At 41.5% G+C, this 17469-nt stretch overlaps 1 protein-coding gene across 1 annotated transcript; it reads right to left on the bottom strand.

Annotated features, from left to right (window-relative positions):
* Positions 1–9885: 9885 nt before the first annotated feature.
* LOC6613718 (alpha-2B adrenergic receptor) lies at positions 9886–13871 on the bottom strand. Its single transcript, XM_002038152.2, has 2 exons — positions 13677–13871; positions 9886–11589 (listed from the first exon to the last, which is right to left on the bottom strand). Exons 1-2 carry the CDS (start codon positions 13869–13871, stop codon positions 10450–10452), a joined length of 1335 nt encoding a protein of 444 aa, XP_002038188.1. The 3' UTR covers positions 9886–10449.
* Between the last annotated feature and the right edge of the window lie 3598 nt (positions 13872–17469).

Raw genomic sequence — 17469 nt, 5'->3', positions numbered from 1 at the left:
GTGATGAGCCAAGTTTCATTTTAATGCAATTTGATATATTTATGAGCAAGTTGACTTTACTTGAGTTCATTTGAGGAACTAATAGAAAAAGTATCTACTGTTCACATATTTCCTAAGTAGCTTTAAAGTCTTTGAAGTCTTTATCTGCTTCATATCAGCAATCGTTCTTAATGGCTTAAAGACACCATCTTCTTGCAGCAAAGACCATCTACGACTACTGGGTATCAATACAACTTAAATGAACGAACATCTGTTGGCCGCACAGGCAAATATTGTGGGTTTGTTTACGCACTGGCTGCGGTGGCACAGAGCCGGTTTTAGCCATATATTTTTTGGACCCCAACCCAGTTGGGGTATATTTTTTGACCAGTGGCCAAAGAAATGGATATACGGATTCTACACCACGCGGTGCAGCCAGAGTGCATTTGCCCCGTTCGTCTGGCAGCCAAATGGAAATACATATTCGAAATGCCAGTGCAAACATGGCAACGTAACGCGATATAATTAACACATGCAACGCTAAAACGTGGATAAACAAACAACAATTGTCGACACTGCCCTTTGCCCAATTACATTGGATGGCTGAAAAGTGGGTTGAGTGGCACGATGAAGAGCCCTTTTCTGGCCCTTTTGAGGCGCGGGGAATTTCCTTTCAGGAGTGACTCATATCCCCGAGTCGAGCCATTAATTATACGTCTAACAACGCGTTGGTTGTACTTACCAACTACACATGTTTTGCACTTCCATTGCAACACTGATAAATGCTTTGTTTTGGCGGCAGGTTCAAGGAGCAACTGCCATGCATGCACTGAGAAAATTCGTACCTCTCTTTTACAAAAAAAAAGTTTAGTCTATTCATAGTGTGTGTTTCAAAAGGAAGTTGTGTAAAAAGTGCATAGTAAGCTTAGTATATATGTTTCTCCACTTTTGGTTAATTCTGCACTAATTAACTATGTTTTTCACAAAGATTCACTTATACAAATGGCAAACTTTTCTGCCAGTGTATTCACTATTTATCGCTCCGTTTGTCGCTCATGCTGTTGGTATTTGCGGCCAGTTGCATGTTGCCGACTTTGCAACTTTGTGGCCAACTTCCGGCAACAATTTCTACGCAGCCAAAGAAAAGTTTTTGCATTAAATGCGAAACAGTGTTAAATAATTTCAGCTATTTTACGATTATTTTTCTCGTCCTGGGCCTGAATTTCTAGTCCAGTCGGCGGTGGTAGACTGTCTGTCTGTTCGCACTTGTGTGGGTAGCACGGCTAATCATCTCCAGCGGAAGTGCCACCCACCGCCAGCTCATCCTTTCTATCTGGGAATAGCGTTTACTTTATGACCGCTAAGCAGGGCGGTGGTCGTCTGTTTGGCGGTTGGCTTGGTTGTGCCAGTGAATTAGCACAAACCGTTAGATTCGTTGATAACATGCCACCAACGCCCATGCTTGGTCCGCCCACATCGCAGCACCACCATAACACCACCGCCCACCTAAGACCAGCCACCCACATAGACATGTACAAGTTGATGTCCTGTGGGTGTGGGCGCGTGTCCTTAGCCATGCAGTTAGAGGCTGTCAAGTTGCGAATTTTATGCGAAATGTTTAGTAATTAGTTGCATCCGCAAGGGGAAATTACTTAGCACAGCTAACCGCAAAAGTCCCATCCCTCCATCTGCCACTACCCCCCTACCTTCACCAGCAACCGTTTTGCTCGGCTTGTTGCGAAAGTTCAAGCGTTGGCAAAATGTTGACAGCTTCAAGAAATACACATTAAGGGTAGCTGGCTTACATATCCTGTGCAGTGAGAAAAATTACATGCATAAACCATGAATAACAGATGAATCAGGACTTCTCATACTAATTCTTTTTGATTAAGCAATGAGAGCTTAGGCTTAGATACGAAGACAAAACAGATGTCTTCGATTGGTTTAATTAGTTAAATGTAATTTAAATGGAGCACAAATTGATCTTTTTTTTAATCAATCATTTGCAAGCTTAGAACACTTAACTTTTAGTATTACTGTTTCATTTAATTTAATTCTGAACATATTTATTTTGCTCTGTACGTATTTAGACGTCTTTCCGTATCACGCATACGACTCGTTGCCCGACTGAGCCAGCGCGCTCATTACTCATACGCAGCGTGCAACGGGACTCCTGTTGGTGCCAGGCGTTAAATTAACTAATTAAAACTTGCACAACTCATGTAGCCATCTCTATATTTTGCCATAGAAACAAACGAGCTGGCTGCGTTTTGTGTAGCTTCTTGTTTCGGTTCCGTGACAATTACTCGCGGGTGCTTTTTCATTTTTTTTTCTAATGCCGCTGCAAAACGTTGTTGCTCGCGACCTCTGACCCGGTTGATAAACGCTGCACGAGTTTTTGGAAGCAACAACTGAAACAATTAGTACTGTGGCTGTGTGGCATTTGGACTCAGCCCGCAGGCTCGCTGTGTGTGAATGTTTTTGGTTGTATTTCTTTTTTTCTCTTTTTTTTGTTGCAGGAAAGTTGTACATACTAAGGTAGCCCAGTTTTTGCCAACCGGCGTCACGTGTGTAATTAGCACCTGGCTGACTGGCTGACTGACAGACGAACTGGGCAAACAAACTGGCTTGACAAACTTTGCATGCTGCTGGCGCGTTTCTGATTAATGAGACTGTTGCGGCTCCGCGGCGCTAAGAGCTCGCATTTGGCGCTAATTATTTAATTGCGCTCGCACAACAATTGATCACACAGGAATTTGTTTAATTCGAAGTTCCTCTCTCTCTCTATCTCTCTTTGAAGAGTATAAAGTACACACATTGTTAGTGAATCGCCCAGGGATTGAGTCAACATAGTGTGATAATTGTGTCCGGTTCGGGTTTTCCATTTAGCTAGTTAAACTTTGTACGCACAGGTATCAATTTTGTTCTTTCTGCGAATGCATTAGACTTGAAAATGATGTGTGATTCAGGCTAAAAACGTGCTAATTTGTTCAGATGATTTATGGATTCATTATTTTAAGTTATATGTCTTATCTATTCTTAGTATTTTACTATAAGCAGAGGCATGCTTATTGTTCACATAGGCTCACAGTCTTAAACCTTTATTCACCGATGCAGGTTGCTTGTTTTCTACCTGTAACATACTTAAATAAAATCGTTTATTGAATAAAATACACAAAATTAAATAGAATTTTATAAACATTCTTTAAAGTTGAAATTAAAATTTAAAGCTACTTCAATGTTCTACCATATATATTAAATATTTTTCAAATGCTCACAGTTTTAAACCTTTATTCACCGCAGCACGTTGATTGTTTTCTACCCATAAAGTGCTGGAATAAAATTGTATCTACGCCCAAAGGTGTGCTGTGCATTTGTAATAAACTTACCATTTAACTCCTTCACCCAGAAGTGTGCTATATTTGGTAGCTATCTCGACCTTTGTTCGACTGCATTTTTAATGACTGACTTTGACAGCTCGGCAATGTCAAGGCTGCTGGAGAAAATCAATATGCTGAGGAGCCAAAATGCCGGGTCCTTCTTTCGTGGCGGCGTCTGCGCATACAGGAAATTAAGATGCCATTTAAAACGCCCCAAACGAACTTTGCTGAATTTATTGGGGATTTTCACGCATTTCTTCACTGCAATGCCACCACTTTCGCTTTCCACTTGCCATATGAGATTCCCAAGTATTTGTCGGCATGCGGCATGCATGGCGACAATAAATAATTCCACAAATGCATTTAAAGAATTTAAGAATACTTTCGGTTTTTATTATTCATTTATGATTTCTGCTTTTTTTTTGTTTCTCTGTGTTTCGCTTAACGAGAGTAAGTTTTAAAAGGTTTCTTTTTAGTATTTTGTTTGTTAGCTTTAGCTTGGTTTTTGATGAGTTCGAGTTTGTAGCCTCGGGAGATATTCCTCGTCGGCTTGGTTTAGTGGTAATTGTAATCGTACTATATAATTTCAATTCAATTTCAATGTCCTTTCTACTGGACATATGTATTCGCTTAGCTAATAGTTTTAATTATGTATCGTATGCTCTATATTATAAGTTTTACTTAGGCTAACAAGATCTTAGGAAAACAACGTGTACCCCATACAATGGGTAAATGTTACATACGTTTGCTCAAACTCAACCGGTGTGGTGGTAGAAAAACAACTTCTTGGTGTTTTGTCGTTTTGGCTATTCTCAGAAAATGTACACATAGTTTTTTGGGAGGAATTGCCATTTCTTTAGTTAAGTTGAACTATGATATATGATTGCCTAAATGCTAAAAGTTTTCGACTATTGTTGCTGTTTTTTTTTTTTTGGGTAAGAAAGGGTTCTCAGATGTTTTTACTACACTTTGTCTTAGCTTTGGTTTAATAAAATACTTTTTAGTTTACTTGTTCGACTTACATGCGAAAATTCAATTCTTTGGTGGCTTCAATTTGCAATTTGTGTTGCTCAATTTACATTTCATTTATCGTAATCGTATTATATTTAGTATGTATGAACTATAACACGGCATAAGTAATAGGTATTTACAATGCTTAGCAGCTAAGTAGGTTTCAAATGCTCTTAATTCCCTTAACTAACTTTCAAATTTGATTTGAGTTCTCCTTTTGTGGGCGAGTGTATAATGTTTGTGGGGCTTTAGTTTTTGGGTGGTGCTGCTCTAAAAGCAAACAAAGACGTTAAAAGGGGCTCAGATTTTAACGTTTTGACCACCCTGACTGACTGGCTAAGAGATGGGATGCGATGCACGATGAACCGAGGAGGAGGATCGTAGCTCATAGCACCATGTTACTTCGTTGTTAGCTATGTGGACACTACCAAAAATGTATAAGTAACGAAACAAATGGAAATAAAACGACAACAATGATGGCACTAAACATAGTTTCTACTTATTCGTAGCACATTTTTGTGTATTTTACCCTTTGTTAACTACAGTTTATTAATCGTAACTTACATGGCTAGCGTAACTAACATGCAAATTTGTGCAGCATTTTTCTATTAATGTAAATTTATGGCTTATGCTTGCCATTTGCTTAACACATCAATTGGATTTTTTGCTAGTTTCATGTTTGCGATGTTGCTTAGTTTGTTTTTATGTTTTTTTGTTTGTTTGGGGAAGAAACCTTTTCAAATACATACACCTATTCGATATACACACACATTTAGTTACATAGTCTGCCCGGAAACAGAAGTTGAAGTCGGTAAAACGAGGGAACAAATACAAGAGCGTAATTGTAGTGGAAGACTTCCGCTTAAAATGTAGGTAGTTTTTTCTTTTTTTTAATTTATGTTCATTCATTTGATTTTTAACCGCTTGATTTGATATACATTTGCATACTCACAGATTGTTGTACAATGTGTTTTCGGTTCCGTGAAGTATTGTTATGGTTTGTGGTATCGTAATCTGGTGGTATGTTTTATGTTTGCTCATATTTGATCTACGCACAACTAGTGGAACAGACACGTATGAGAATATGAGTTAAAATTTTGCTATGCATATGCCGCGTACGATACAATTAAATGAGTAAACGTTTCCATTTATCGGCAACTATAAATTATGCTAAATATATCTGAACTATTCGAATATTCGCCGGCTGCGTTTATCTAATTTCAAAATTCAACTTTAATATATATATATCTGTTTATAATTAGTATTTATATGTATATAAATATTTGTGTCTAGTTTACAATTAGCAAAAAGTTTAAGTTTAAATATTGAAATACGTTTAGTTACTTGCGATTTGTTTGGTTTTTGCAATGAAATAATTTCATTTAACATTTCAGTCATTGTATTTTCTTTTTTTTTTTTTTTTTGGTTTTGAAAGACAAGCCTCAAAACTTGAACTTACATGGTCGCATGGATTTTCTTATCTTATCTTCTCGTCTCTTAACCTGAACACAGGCATTGGATTTGCTTAGTTTTGGGCGGCATTTTTGGAACTGCAAAAGGGGGAGGTAAGAAGCATCAAGCATACGACCCGTTGAACCGGAGCGAACCAGCATAACCGTCTTAACTTTTCCAATTAATCAACGGGTGGTGGAGGTGGCGCATTTTAATGTCCGCTGTCGTCGTCGTCAGTGGCTCATAAATATTCATGCTGTCAATGCGCATAAATACCTAAGTGCATATTTATGGTCCAAACATTTTTCGTTACGAGTTTTACATTTATGGCCTTTATACTCCACTAATTAATATGCAGGCCAGCGAGCGTCATTTCGATGATTCATGCCCCAGCCGCCTTATAGCCACGATAATTGCTCCAAAAGTATATATATACGGGCTAGAGCCAAAAATTCCGCCGCCACAAATGCGTTCATGCGATTCCGGCAACAATGCATTTCTCTGCGTGTGCACTTTTCACGTGTTTATCATGTGGATGGATCGTAAACGATAATGAACGCCGTTTTATTGATGGTTTTGATGCTTTTATACACTTTGTTTTATAGTGTAATTTAGTTGCTTGTGATTATGAGTGGTGCGTCTGGGCAATAGTAACGCATAAATAAACATTTGTCTGCATGAGCGATAGTAATTCGCAGAGAAAAATTGCAGCCAAATATTTACCAATAGTGGCGAAATAGTTGGAAAATTGCGCAACCGCAAACAAAAATGCATTTAAAGAGAATTTCGCTGTCAATCCGATTTTCTATAAATACCTCTGCAATTTGGCAAGTTAATCAGGCATTAAATTGGCTTATGGCATATAATGCTTGGCGCCGAAATAGATGTTGACAGAAATGCAAATTCTAGATTACGCATTTTGCGCAATAAATAATTCAATTTCACGAGCCGGTTTGCGGCCTCCGGCGTCCGGAATTAAAATTTACAAAAAAAAAAAAATAATAAGAGACAATAAAATGTTTTTATGTCATTATTTTTATGTCATTAAATGTTTAACGCTTAATTTTGTTATTTACTCGCTCTCGGACAACTCCCATGTTGACTGAAAACAATTAAGGCAAACAAAGCAAAAAATTTGCATTCCGAATCGCATAATTCAATTATGGAAATTAATTTACATAGCAATGAATAATTCAAAATGTTTTTTTCATTCCAGTTTTTCTTTGCTCCTTGTTTGTTTTTTATTTTTTATTTTTTTTTGTTTTGGCTACTTTGTTGTGTTTAATTTTTCAATTGTTGTCGAGCATTTAATTTATGGTGATTGCTAATTGTGACGTTAATTGCAATTTTATTAATGCGCCTCAGTCGTTAAATCGGTTTTTACCAAAAAGGGTAAACAATGGATGGCGTTGCGTATACGCAGCGTGGTCTAAAATGCCTTCCAGCTTTTTACGCCAGCTTTAAGTGAAAATGACTTTCAGTGCGCCTGGCAAAACAATGCCATCCGTGGAATGCCGTTCGACACTCATCTGACTGTCGCACCTAAGTGCAGTTAAGTGCTGCGTGTGTATAGTGCGCTTACACTGAAAACAAAACGGAAATATAATAAAATCTAACTAGAACATCATAAAAAAGCCTTAGCAATGCAGTTCAAATTCATACATTTTTCAAAAAGATTTCGCATAATCTATCTTTGGAATATCATATCTGCAAATGTATCTAGTTTATGGATTTTTTGAATTGTTAAGTTAGATAGGTTTGGTATTGATTTTATGGTTGCTTTTACTTCAAAATGCGTTTTGTTTTATTAATGCTTTTTTCCGTGTAGTCGCGCATTTTAATGTGCCTGCTGCACCACCTGCTGCACCACCCTTGCTGCCACAGACTTCTTGCAACACCCCCACATGGTTTTCCCTTGCTGTCGATTTCAATTGTTTTCGATTTCGCTCTGTGCACGACGGTCCTTTTTTTCGTCCTGCCATTTAGCTTGTTGTTGTTGTAATTGTTGTTAGTGTTATTGTTGGACTTTCTGTCGTTGTTCAAATTGTCATTTGAGTGCAGTTGTTGTACACACATTGCTGACAATGCCAAAACGTTCAGCTGGATGCTGTGTGATCCATAAAAAATGCAGGCACCAAAAGCCTTTGCTGTTTGTCTTTCAACACCATCAAAGTTCTCTCGTCAATTTCCATTTTCCATTTATTCAAATGAAACACTCGGTGGCACAGAGGCGCATTCATGGCCGATCTCGGTCGCATTATTTATGCGTTCTTAAACAATTTTAAGAGGTCTTCGGCAACCGCAAGCACTTAGGCTATTGCCCAGAGCTATAAATCAGATCAATCTTCGACTATGCCGACATATGTTGAAAGTTCCAGCGCTGCTAAGAGCTGGCATACATTTTTTTGGGACAAGGTGATTTGAGTTGTTGTATTGGAGATAGTAGCTTGCTCTATGCAGATTACAATCTAGCCCGATAATGGTTACAAGTGCCTCGCAGATATTGTTGCATCTTGCCACAAAGTGTCAAAAAAAGGTGAGGGACAGGCCAGCCAGAACACACAGGAAGTAAAATAAATTGTACGTAAAATTTATGCATACACTGGCAGCCTCCGTGTTTTGTGTGGATTCTCTGGGCCGTGCCACATACTATATATAGTATTTCCTTGCCATTTTTTTTTTTGTTGGCTTTGCCCAGCAAAACAAGCCCAACCAGCCAAACGAAATGGAGAGCCATTCTGGGCCACATGCCAAAAACAGAGTCTGTCTGTCGGTCCGCCGCCCTCCTCATCCTGGATGCTCCTCTGTCACCATCTTCCCGTCTAACTCGGTGTCATTGTAGCGTTCCAGTGACGACTGTCTGTCCGCTCGACTGACTGAATGGTTGAATGACGGAAGGACAGACAGACTGAATGACTGAATGACTGACTGACTGGGTGACGGGCTGTCTATTCCACTCGGCCGGGCGCATGCATTTGCTGATGCATAGCCAAAAACTAAGTGGGAAATGGTGGAGAAAATGGTGCCATGGAATGAGGTACACTCAAAGGAAAATGTTCTGAGTTACAAAATCAAATACAAGCTTTTGATATAAAGCGGAAAGTTAGTTTATGGAATTGAGATATATGTAAGTATTTAAGCATATGAAAGCAATATCATAAAGTTTTTAAAATTATCCGAAATGAGTTGAAAAATATAACATTGACCCGCTTTCTTTCAGTGTAGTAGCGTACCATTTGCATTTGCATCTGTCTGTGCCCATTAGGCATTGGTTCCCATACATTTGGATTATTTTTTTTGGGCTCTCACTTTCTGTGTCGCCGAGTGAAACATCTTTGAGTGAATGAACAAAACTGCGAATGCCTTGTGGAATCTGTCGCTGTTTCGGTTTCGGTTTCGGTTTCTGTTTTTCTATTTCCATAGCTATGTGTGCTCACTTTGTTACAACAAATTGTGCGGCCATTGTGCTGGATTTTAGTTACATTTGTGTGCGCAAGGAATTATTGATTTGGCCAACGGCCAAACTGCATTCCGACTCCAAGATTTTCGTCGTCGAAGCAGCGGATAAGCGGCTGCCAAAATATTAAAAAGGAATTAAATTAATTTGTTGCCATCGCTCGACTTCAGCGTACACACTTGTTGACCTGCATTTTGTTAGCCAGCTTGGAACAATGTGTATTTGGGACTACCTGAACCCGACTTTCGAAACATTTGCAGTCTGCACTGATATTTGGCATTTGGCAATGCAGCCGCAAATGGAAATTTGCGAAATTATTTCAAGTTGAATGGCCATAGACGTCGCTGGCGGACACATCCATTCAGGGAGCATAATAGATGTTTGCCCAGCTCAAATTCTTGTTTGCTCAGCTCATGCATTTCTATGAGCTCGTCGAGTGTGAAAAGTGTGTGGGTTGTGGTGAGTTCGTTCGGTTGCTCTGGGAGTTTTGTGGGCTATGGGGGTTATGGGGCCTCCGGGATTGGGGTCTCTGGGTTCAAGAGTGCTCGAGAATCCAAACGAAACGAAATGGAACCAAAATGCGTAAATTGAAATTGAGAGATTCCATCAAATTCACAGCCGTTCATTGCTTTTGAAATGAGCTACAATGTTCGTTACTTTTTTTTTATTCAAACCAAAGAAATTCCAACGAAAGATTGGAAAGGATTTAGCATATGGGAGTGGATAGAGCTGCAAAACTATGGATTATTCGTTTATTCGATATTATCGATAGCTAAAACAACTAGCTTATTTTAAAATAATTTATGTTTTGGAATTTGTAGAAAAATATGTTGCTAAAAACCTATTAATACAAGTGGCTAGTTAGCTTTGCTTTAAAGAAAATTAATGTCTTGAGGCATTAAATGAAATAATCCAATGGATAATATGGGATATGTGCATATATATACATCGATAACATCGACAGTCGATAGCTTTGCAGTTCTGGGATGGGGAATCGGAATAGGATATGTTCTGAGGGACCTATGGCACTGCCAAAACGAAGCAAATCTAACGCCTGTAGTGCTGATACATGCCATGACCATAGCCCATTGGTGTGCTGCCCATGGCACGTTCGGTTGCCTTCTCGATGCTGGCGTAAACGCACCTGTAACAGCACACATAGGCCAAACATCACTTGAACAGGATGCGCCGGAAGGCGCGTCGGAAGTCCTTGTTGAAGATGGTATAGATGGCCGGATTGAGCGCCGAGTTCATGTAGCCCAGCCAGAAGGCGACGGCGAACGCCGATTCCGGTATGTTGCAATGGCTGCTACATGCCGGCACCAGGATGTACAGGAAGAAGAAGGGCAGCCAGCAGGCGATGAAGCTGCCCATGATCAGGCCCAGAATTAGGGTGGCCCGCTTCTCCTTCTTTCGCGCAATTCGTCGCTTCTCCTTCTCCGGATCCCTGGGCTTCGGTGTCTTCGGTATGGCCGGCTCCAGTTCCGCCTTCACCACCTGCTGCTGCTGTTGCTGCTGGTGCTGCTGCTGATTTTTGCTGGCCGCTCCGCTGGGCTGTTGATTCTTGGCCGCCGCTTTGGCCTCGTTGCGCCGCTGCTGGTTACTCGACTTGCGCCCGAAGATCGGCTGGCAAAGGCGAAACTTGAGCGGCTTGACCACGGCACAGCGACTGACCACGCCCGAATCGCTGCTGGATGGATCGAATTCACTCACCATGTCCGTGTCCACGCCCACGGATAGGGCTCGACACCGTCCGGCGATCGGAGAGACGCGCAGCTCATTACCGCCCGCTTGCTGCAGTCCACCAGGCGTCGCTACAGCACTTCCATTTCCCCCGCCGCCGGCGGAGGCACCTCCATCCATGGCCACAGTGCCGTTGTTGTTGTTCAGCACATTGATGGAACTATTGCTGCCCATGGACGGTGGCACGGGCACATTGAGACCCACCCGACCGGTGGCTATCGTGCTCACCTGAAGCGTCTCCTTCGGCGAGCTGGGTGGAACACCCGACGCCCCAGTGCCCCCGTTCCCGCTGCTCACCACGGTGACCGAATTCGTGCCCGTACCATTGGGATTTGCATAGGCAAGCACCGTTTGGGCGGCCACCGCCTCCAGTTCCCCCGCCTCCGAGGTGGATATGTCGGAGGCCAGGTCCATGGTCACCGTGGGTATCTGCATCGGTAGGCTGGCGCTGTTCGGTGGTGTCTCGATGGTGGCTATTTGGCGCTGCTGGTGCAGCTGCAAAGCGGACACGCCGCTCGAGGAGGGCATCGGTATTGTTCCTTTCTTGGCGGTGGTGAAGCTCGTTACCTGAAAAATGAAAAGGCAACATTAATGCGGTAAAAGGTTACGAGGTGCAATAGAAAAGTTCGGGCACAAATCCATAGAGCCTATGGTGAATCTACAGTAAATAGAACTGTTTTCTAAACATAATCATCCTAAAATGGTTACAGCTAGTTAAGTACCCATTGTGTGATTTTCTAATTTACTAATATTTAAAGAACATTGTAAGTAACATTATATTTGCTACTTAAAATTGCTGTTTAAACAATTCGATAGTATCTGTACTATTGCTTCCGGTCCTCCCACACTGATATTGATTTAGAGATCATAAAGTGCTGTCAAAATATTTTTAGTTGGCCAGACCTGTTGTTCCTGGCACGGTTCACAGTGCCCAAAGTGGTTCTGTGTGATTAAAAGTCTCACATGCTCGGGCATTGCAAATTAGGTTGCAGATCCGCACAAGTGCAGCGGCAGGCGAGTCGAGAAACGGGGACAGATGGCCAAACACTTGCTACAGAAGTTTTCCATTTCGAAAATCCTGTTTAAGCCAACCGGCGGCAGGGAAACGCGTCCGAGCGCGCGGATTACACAAACATGGAGCTGGGGCTGTTGCTTTTGGATGGGGATGTGGATGTGGATGCGGGATCGTGGCCCAAAGGGATGGGGGAACGGTAGGGGATGTGCATATTCAATGCTCGAGAGGCAGCAACAATTACCCGTGGCAATTAACAGAGACACGGGGCGCCCCCAACGAAAATGAAAATAAAATAGAAGGGGTAGAGTATCGAGAGTGGATATACCCTGGAATTTTATGCAGAATAATGCATTGCTTAGTTAAAAGTAATTATAATAAGTGTCAACGTAGGTTAACTATAATATAAGTATTATTAAAGATTAAACAACAGAATTTAAAACATTTAGTATTATAAAAGCATTAAACATGTGCATTCTAATATTTAAATATGCATTTTTAAATGTTTTTTATAGCACTAATGAACTTGTAGCTCTGATGCACATTTAAAATAGGCCTTATTAAATGTTTTTGTAATCTGAACTTTAGTTTCCATGTAGTAAGTAAGTACCCTGTGTAAAATGGGTGTAGAAACAATGCTCGAGGCAAATCGCGCTGTCAGCATATGTGCGGGCAGCTCCCTCTGTTCTACCTGATTTCTGTTTTTCCTCTGCTGCCGCTGTCTCTGCTTGTTTTTCCACCCATCCACCCATTTTCCACCCCCCTCATCACTCCGGAAAATGCAGCCCCTTGGCTGTTTGTTAATAACTCGTTTGGGCCGCTCGTTTGTACTCTTGCATTTGTTTGCACAAAATGGCCGAGAAGTGTCGCTGATATTGCCGGCACTGTACAGTCGTGAATGTATAACCAGCAGCGCACACCCATTTTTTTCTGTCAGTGTACATTGCGCATATAGTTAATTGAAAATGCAAATTGCACTGCATTGTGGCCGTCGTTGCGCTACCTAATTGACGATCATTAGAGACTTTTCACTCAATCAGTGGATTTTGGGGCGGAGTTTCGATTAAATTTTCAGCGATAATTTTCCAACAAAGGCCGTTAAAAGCGGGTGTGGCGACAGCAAATGCCATTGGATTGAATGGGCCTGTATAATGGCCGTTCGCCTTAACGTGGCCAACTGCAACTGCTGCAGCGCCAGCCAAAATTGCAGCGTTGGCAAGTTGCAATTCCCGATGGCTGAGGGCATGGGCAAGGGGAAGTTGGGGGGTAAATCCTACACGTAGTTACCACAAGTTGTTGATGGGAAATTGAAGCGAGGCATGTGTGCTCAATTTGCAGCATCCTGGAGTAATGCACAATTACTTTTTGGGGTAAGCGGAAAGGTGTGCGTATTTGTGTGTGTGTGAATATTACACATACGCCGCATATGCCGCATTCGGCTACAAGACTTACATTTGTCCATTGAATCGTAAAAAGATCCCATTTCCATGCCTGACACATTTTGCGGCCAACCGCAATAATGGCTCAAAAGTAAGATTATGTGACGCCCCGAGGTGTGGAGTCCATTAGGCATTAGGTGTGTGTGCAAATATGTGCCCATTTTGACGGGTCAAATTCATAAATAATCAGCCCACCCACTCACCTGTTCGTTGTTCGTTTTGCGGGGATGCTTTTTAATGCCCCGCCTCGCCCGCGCCTTGGCGGCAAAGTAAATTCGTATGTACACAAAGACCATGATGCAGCTGGGTATGTAGAAGGAGCCCAGTGCCGAGTACAGCACGTAGCCAATGTCCTCGCTTAGCTGCAATGAATCGAAAAATGGACGAAGGTTAGACATTATCGGGGTATGGGCCAAATGGATTTAGAAAATTACTGCCAAAGGTAAAGTCCAGTGTAGTGTCAAAAGTCCAGAGAAAGGTAACTAAACATTACTGTCATTAAAAATTAAATACGATTTTTGATTTTGAAATGAAATTTACTTGCAAAATGATAAATATATTTAACTAAGAGCAATTAAAAATTAAATAAATGTTTGATTTCTGGTGAAATGCAATTTACTTGCAAAATAATAAATATATTTAAGTAAGAGCCATTTCTAATTGGGTAATAAAAGTGATTTATATTAGCATTAACACATTAGGTTAAATGGCAATTTATTTAAGATTTCTTTATCATGCCAAATAGCCTGAAATGTATTTTATTCAAACGCTTTCTGCAGCTAAATTTGCTTTTATCCTTCTTTGTAGTCTTAATTAATTTGAACCCTTTTAGCCATCAACTAGTTTCATTTTCCCATTGAATGCCCTGAACTTGACTTGTAGCCTTTGTTGGAGCTTAAGGAGCATTAACTTTACCAAGTTACCTCAACTATCGTTTGCCAGATTAAATTTACGAGCCAACATCCTCTGACTTTGAATCGCCTTTTCTTTGATACTTTCTATCGCTTTAGCCCGGCTGGTTGCTTTTGGCCATATTTTCAGGCTTGATAGCGGCGTTTCATTGAGTGCAATAGGCTGATTTACTGAAAAATGCATTCCGCCTTTCTCTGTCTGGCCGAGAATGTTTTTGTCTGAGGCAATTCTGCGCCCCGGGTTCCATTTTCCTAAAGGCATTTCATGTGAAATATGCAAAGTGCATGCAATTTCATAACGTTAAATGAAGTAAAAGTATTAGATTACTGCACAAAGGAGATTTCGCAACCTGGCGGCGAAAAACGTTCGCGGCACATTTTCTGCTGCTTGGTAAAGCACTTTTCCACTTTTTTTTTTGCTCTTTAAAGCTGCCGGAATTAAATCGTCTCAAACTTACTGCCCGTCCAACTCTCTTCACAAAAATTATGCAAATTAAGTGTTTTTATGAAAGGCATTCGAAAAAGTCCACTTGACAGCAGTGGGTGGGGGGAGGAAACTGGGGCTGGAGAAAGGGGTTGAGTGGAGAACGAGCGGATTGCCCCAGCAGCTTTGCCCTTTTGAGTCGCTGTTCGTGTTGTTCGCCGGCGAGTGGCGTGCATAATGAAAAGCTTTTGTCCCGTTGTTACTGCCACTGCTTGTAGCTCACCTCAATCCGCATTCAACGCTCCTGGGAAATGCATAATTCTACACGCCGAGAAATTCGAAAAGGCTGGGCAAGGATAAACTTTGAAGCAAATCCTTTGCACCAACATAATCTTTTGGTTTTGCTGGCTTGCTGTCTCCATTTCTCACAGTGCATGCATCCTTGTGCTGCGAATATCTGTGCCCGACATCAGCTGGTCAAGTTAAGCTGCTTCGCCCTGGTGGAATTGCAGTAGCCGGTTAAGAAATCGACTAGCAATTTATAAAAAAAAGTGCTTTACGTACTTGATATCCAGAGTGTGTACATCTGGAGAAAGAAGCTAGCTGGCTGGCTGCAAACGAAATTTATATAAGGTTTTAAGCTGCTTACGCTACACATGCAGGCAGGCAAATTGAATTGCCGGGCAGAGGAGCCAGCTGTAAATACGAGCACACAGCCAAATATCTTGCTGGATAGCTGGCCTCGTATGCAGAGGCAGCTTAAGTGCAGCCCAGTTTATCATAAGCCGCAAGGCGAAGTTGCACCAGAAACAGGCTGAGCTAGACAACTTTATCCTGCTGCCAAAGCGGAATATAAATATCCTATCCTCTACCCAGCCAACCGGGGTTGTGGCAACAAAATAAGAATAAAGTATTAAGCGCCGGGTATAATGTTGCCGAAATATACATCAAGTGGCACGTAGAGAACGCCAACAGAGGATCCGAGCAGATGAGTAGAACCACCAACAGCTACTTAAGCTGGATTCTTGAATGCTGACGCTGCTGCCAGCCGGGCTGTCTCGGTTTTCAACTTATTGCTTGCCGCACAGGCAGCACGCAAAGTGCACTGAGAGAAAAGGGGTGCGAATTTCTCAATTTGTACGTATTATTAATTGTAAGGATTAGATGAATGATAAACAATAGATGTGTGTGTTATTATCTTAGTTATCAGTAGGCAAATCTTTAGTTGCAAATACAAAGACTAATTATTTTTAGCGGTGTATGCTGCAGTTGCATCGGACTAACTTTGTTGTAGCTACTCTTACAGCACCATTATAAATGGTCTCATCATTTACGGTTTAAGGCTGATATATTGACAGCATTTGTCAGCGCTTCACGCGCAACCTTCTCTCACCTCCGCAGTGAAATTTAGTCGGCCAAAGGATCGAGTTTCGTTTCGTTGCCATTAAAGCCAAAGTTGGCCGTAAAACTTTTTTTTTGGTAGGCCGAAAAGTTGCGCATACGCCAAACGTGTGTAGCACGTCACTCGGGAAACACCTGTAGCAAAAAAAGTGGACCCAAAAGTTTTGCACACTGCGATAATGATGTTGGATTCGAGCGGCGGCGGAAAAAGTGCGGCAGAATATTTTATTAACGCATTGGAACAAAGCTCTTAAACTGACATTTGTGCGGGCCAAGAACGTTTTGGCCAGGCTGGAAACTAGCGAAACTAGCGAACAAATAAATTGTCAACTGTGCGTGACGATAACTTTATGCAGCGGATTTAATGTAATTGAAAACTTCGCTTTGTTGCTGCATTTCCCTTCAGCCTGTTGCCTTTCCTTTTTCCTTTCTCCATTTTCCATTTTCCGCTTTCCTTTTCCCCTTAACCCATTTTCCCCAATGCCATGCACCTTTGGAGCTTCCTGCTCCTGCTGGCTTGCAATCCCTCAATCCCGCCTCAATCCGCCCACAAGCTGCATTTGTGCTAATTTGCAGATTTTCAAATTGCAGAGGGCGCCTTTGTTTATTTAAAAGTTTTCCCACGCGCTCCCCGAAGAAGTAGCGTGCAAAAGCGAGACAGAGTAAGGAAAACAAGGAACGTGGCGAAAAGGAAAAATAATTATTCTGCAATTTTTAATTAAATGGCAATGGCAATTGTTGTTGCCACCGCTTCATGCTCTGCATTGGCGAAGAACTTAAGCTGACGGAAAAAAAACTCATTATGCGCCACCAAATTCGTTAGGCGGGCAGGAGCTTGAGCAAAAGCAACAGCTAAAAGTGTTGATGATGACAAGTGCCTTCGAAAAAAGGATGAAAAAAAAAGGAAAGAAAGCCGCTCCGAGCAAAATGGATGGTGAAAAATGATGAAAGGGTTGGTCGGCAGACCGAGCGGAAATTTATTGAAATGTAAACATGGAAAAGCAGGCTGAAATGAGCGTAATTAAAAGTATTAAATTCCAGCGTACAACGCGGCGTATGAGCGATGCTTTAAAGGTAAATCATACGCCTCGTGGGCTTGTGGCCACCAATAGCTGCCAGCAATCGCAAATAATATGTAATGAAAGAAATTAAAGAGGAAATTCCGCTGTAAACACAAAAGAATTTCAATCCGCATTGCACTGCAGAAAGTTTGAGCAGGGAAGAAAAAAAGGACGCAGAACAAAAGTTGAGTCAAGCTCA

Source organism: Drosophila sechellia, chromosome 3R (assembly GCF_004382195.2).
Source record: "Drosophila sechellia strain sech25 chromosome 3R, ASM438219v1, whole genome shotgun sequence".
NCBI lineage: Eukaryota > Metazoa > Arthropoda > Insecta > Diptera > Drosophilidae > Drosophila > Drosophila sechellia.
This window is presented reverse-complemented; position numbering and strand designations above follow the sequence as displayed.

Coding starts and splice junctions, on each gene's coding strand:
- LOC6613718 (XM_002038152.2), bottom strand. CDS start 13,871: ATGTCTAACCTTCGTCCATTTTTCGATTCATTGCAGCTAAGCGAGGAC. Junction 11,590..13,676: donor GCAAAACGAACAACGAACAG/GTGAGTGGGTGG, acceptor TTCATTTTTCAG/GTAACGAGCTTCACCACCGC.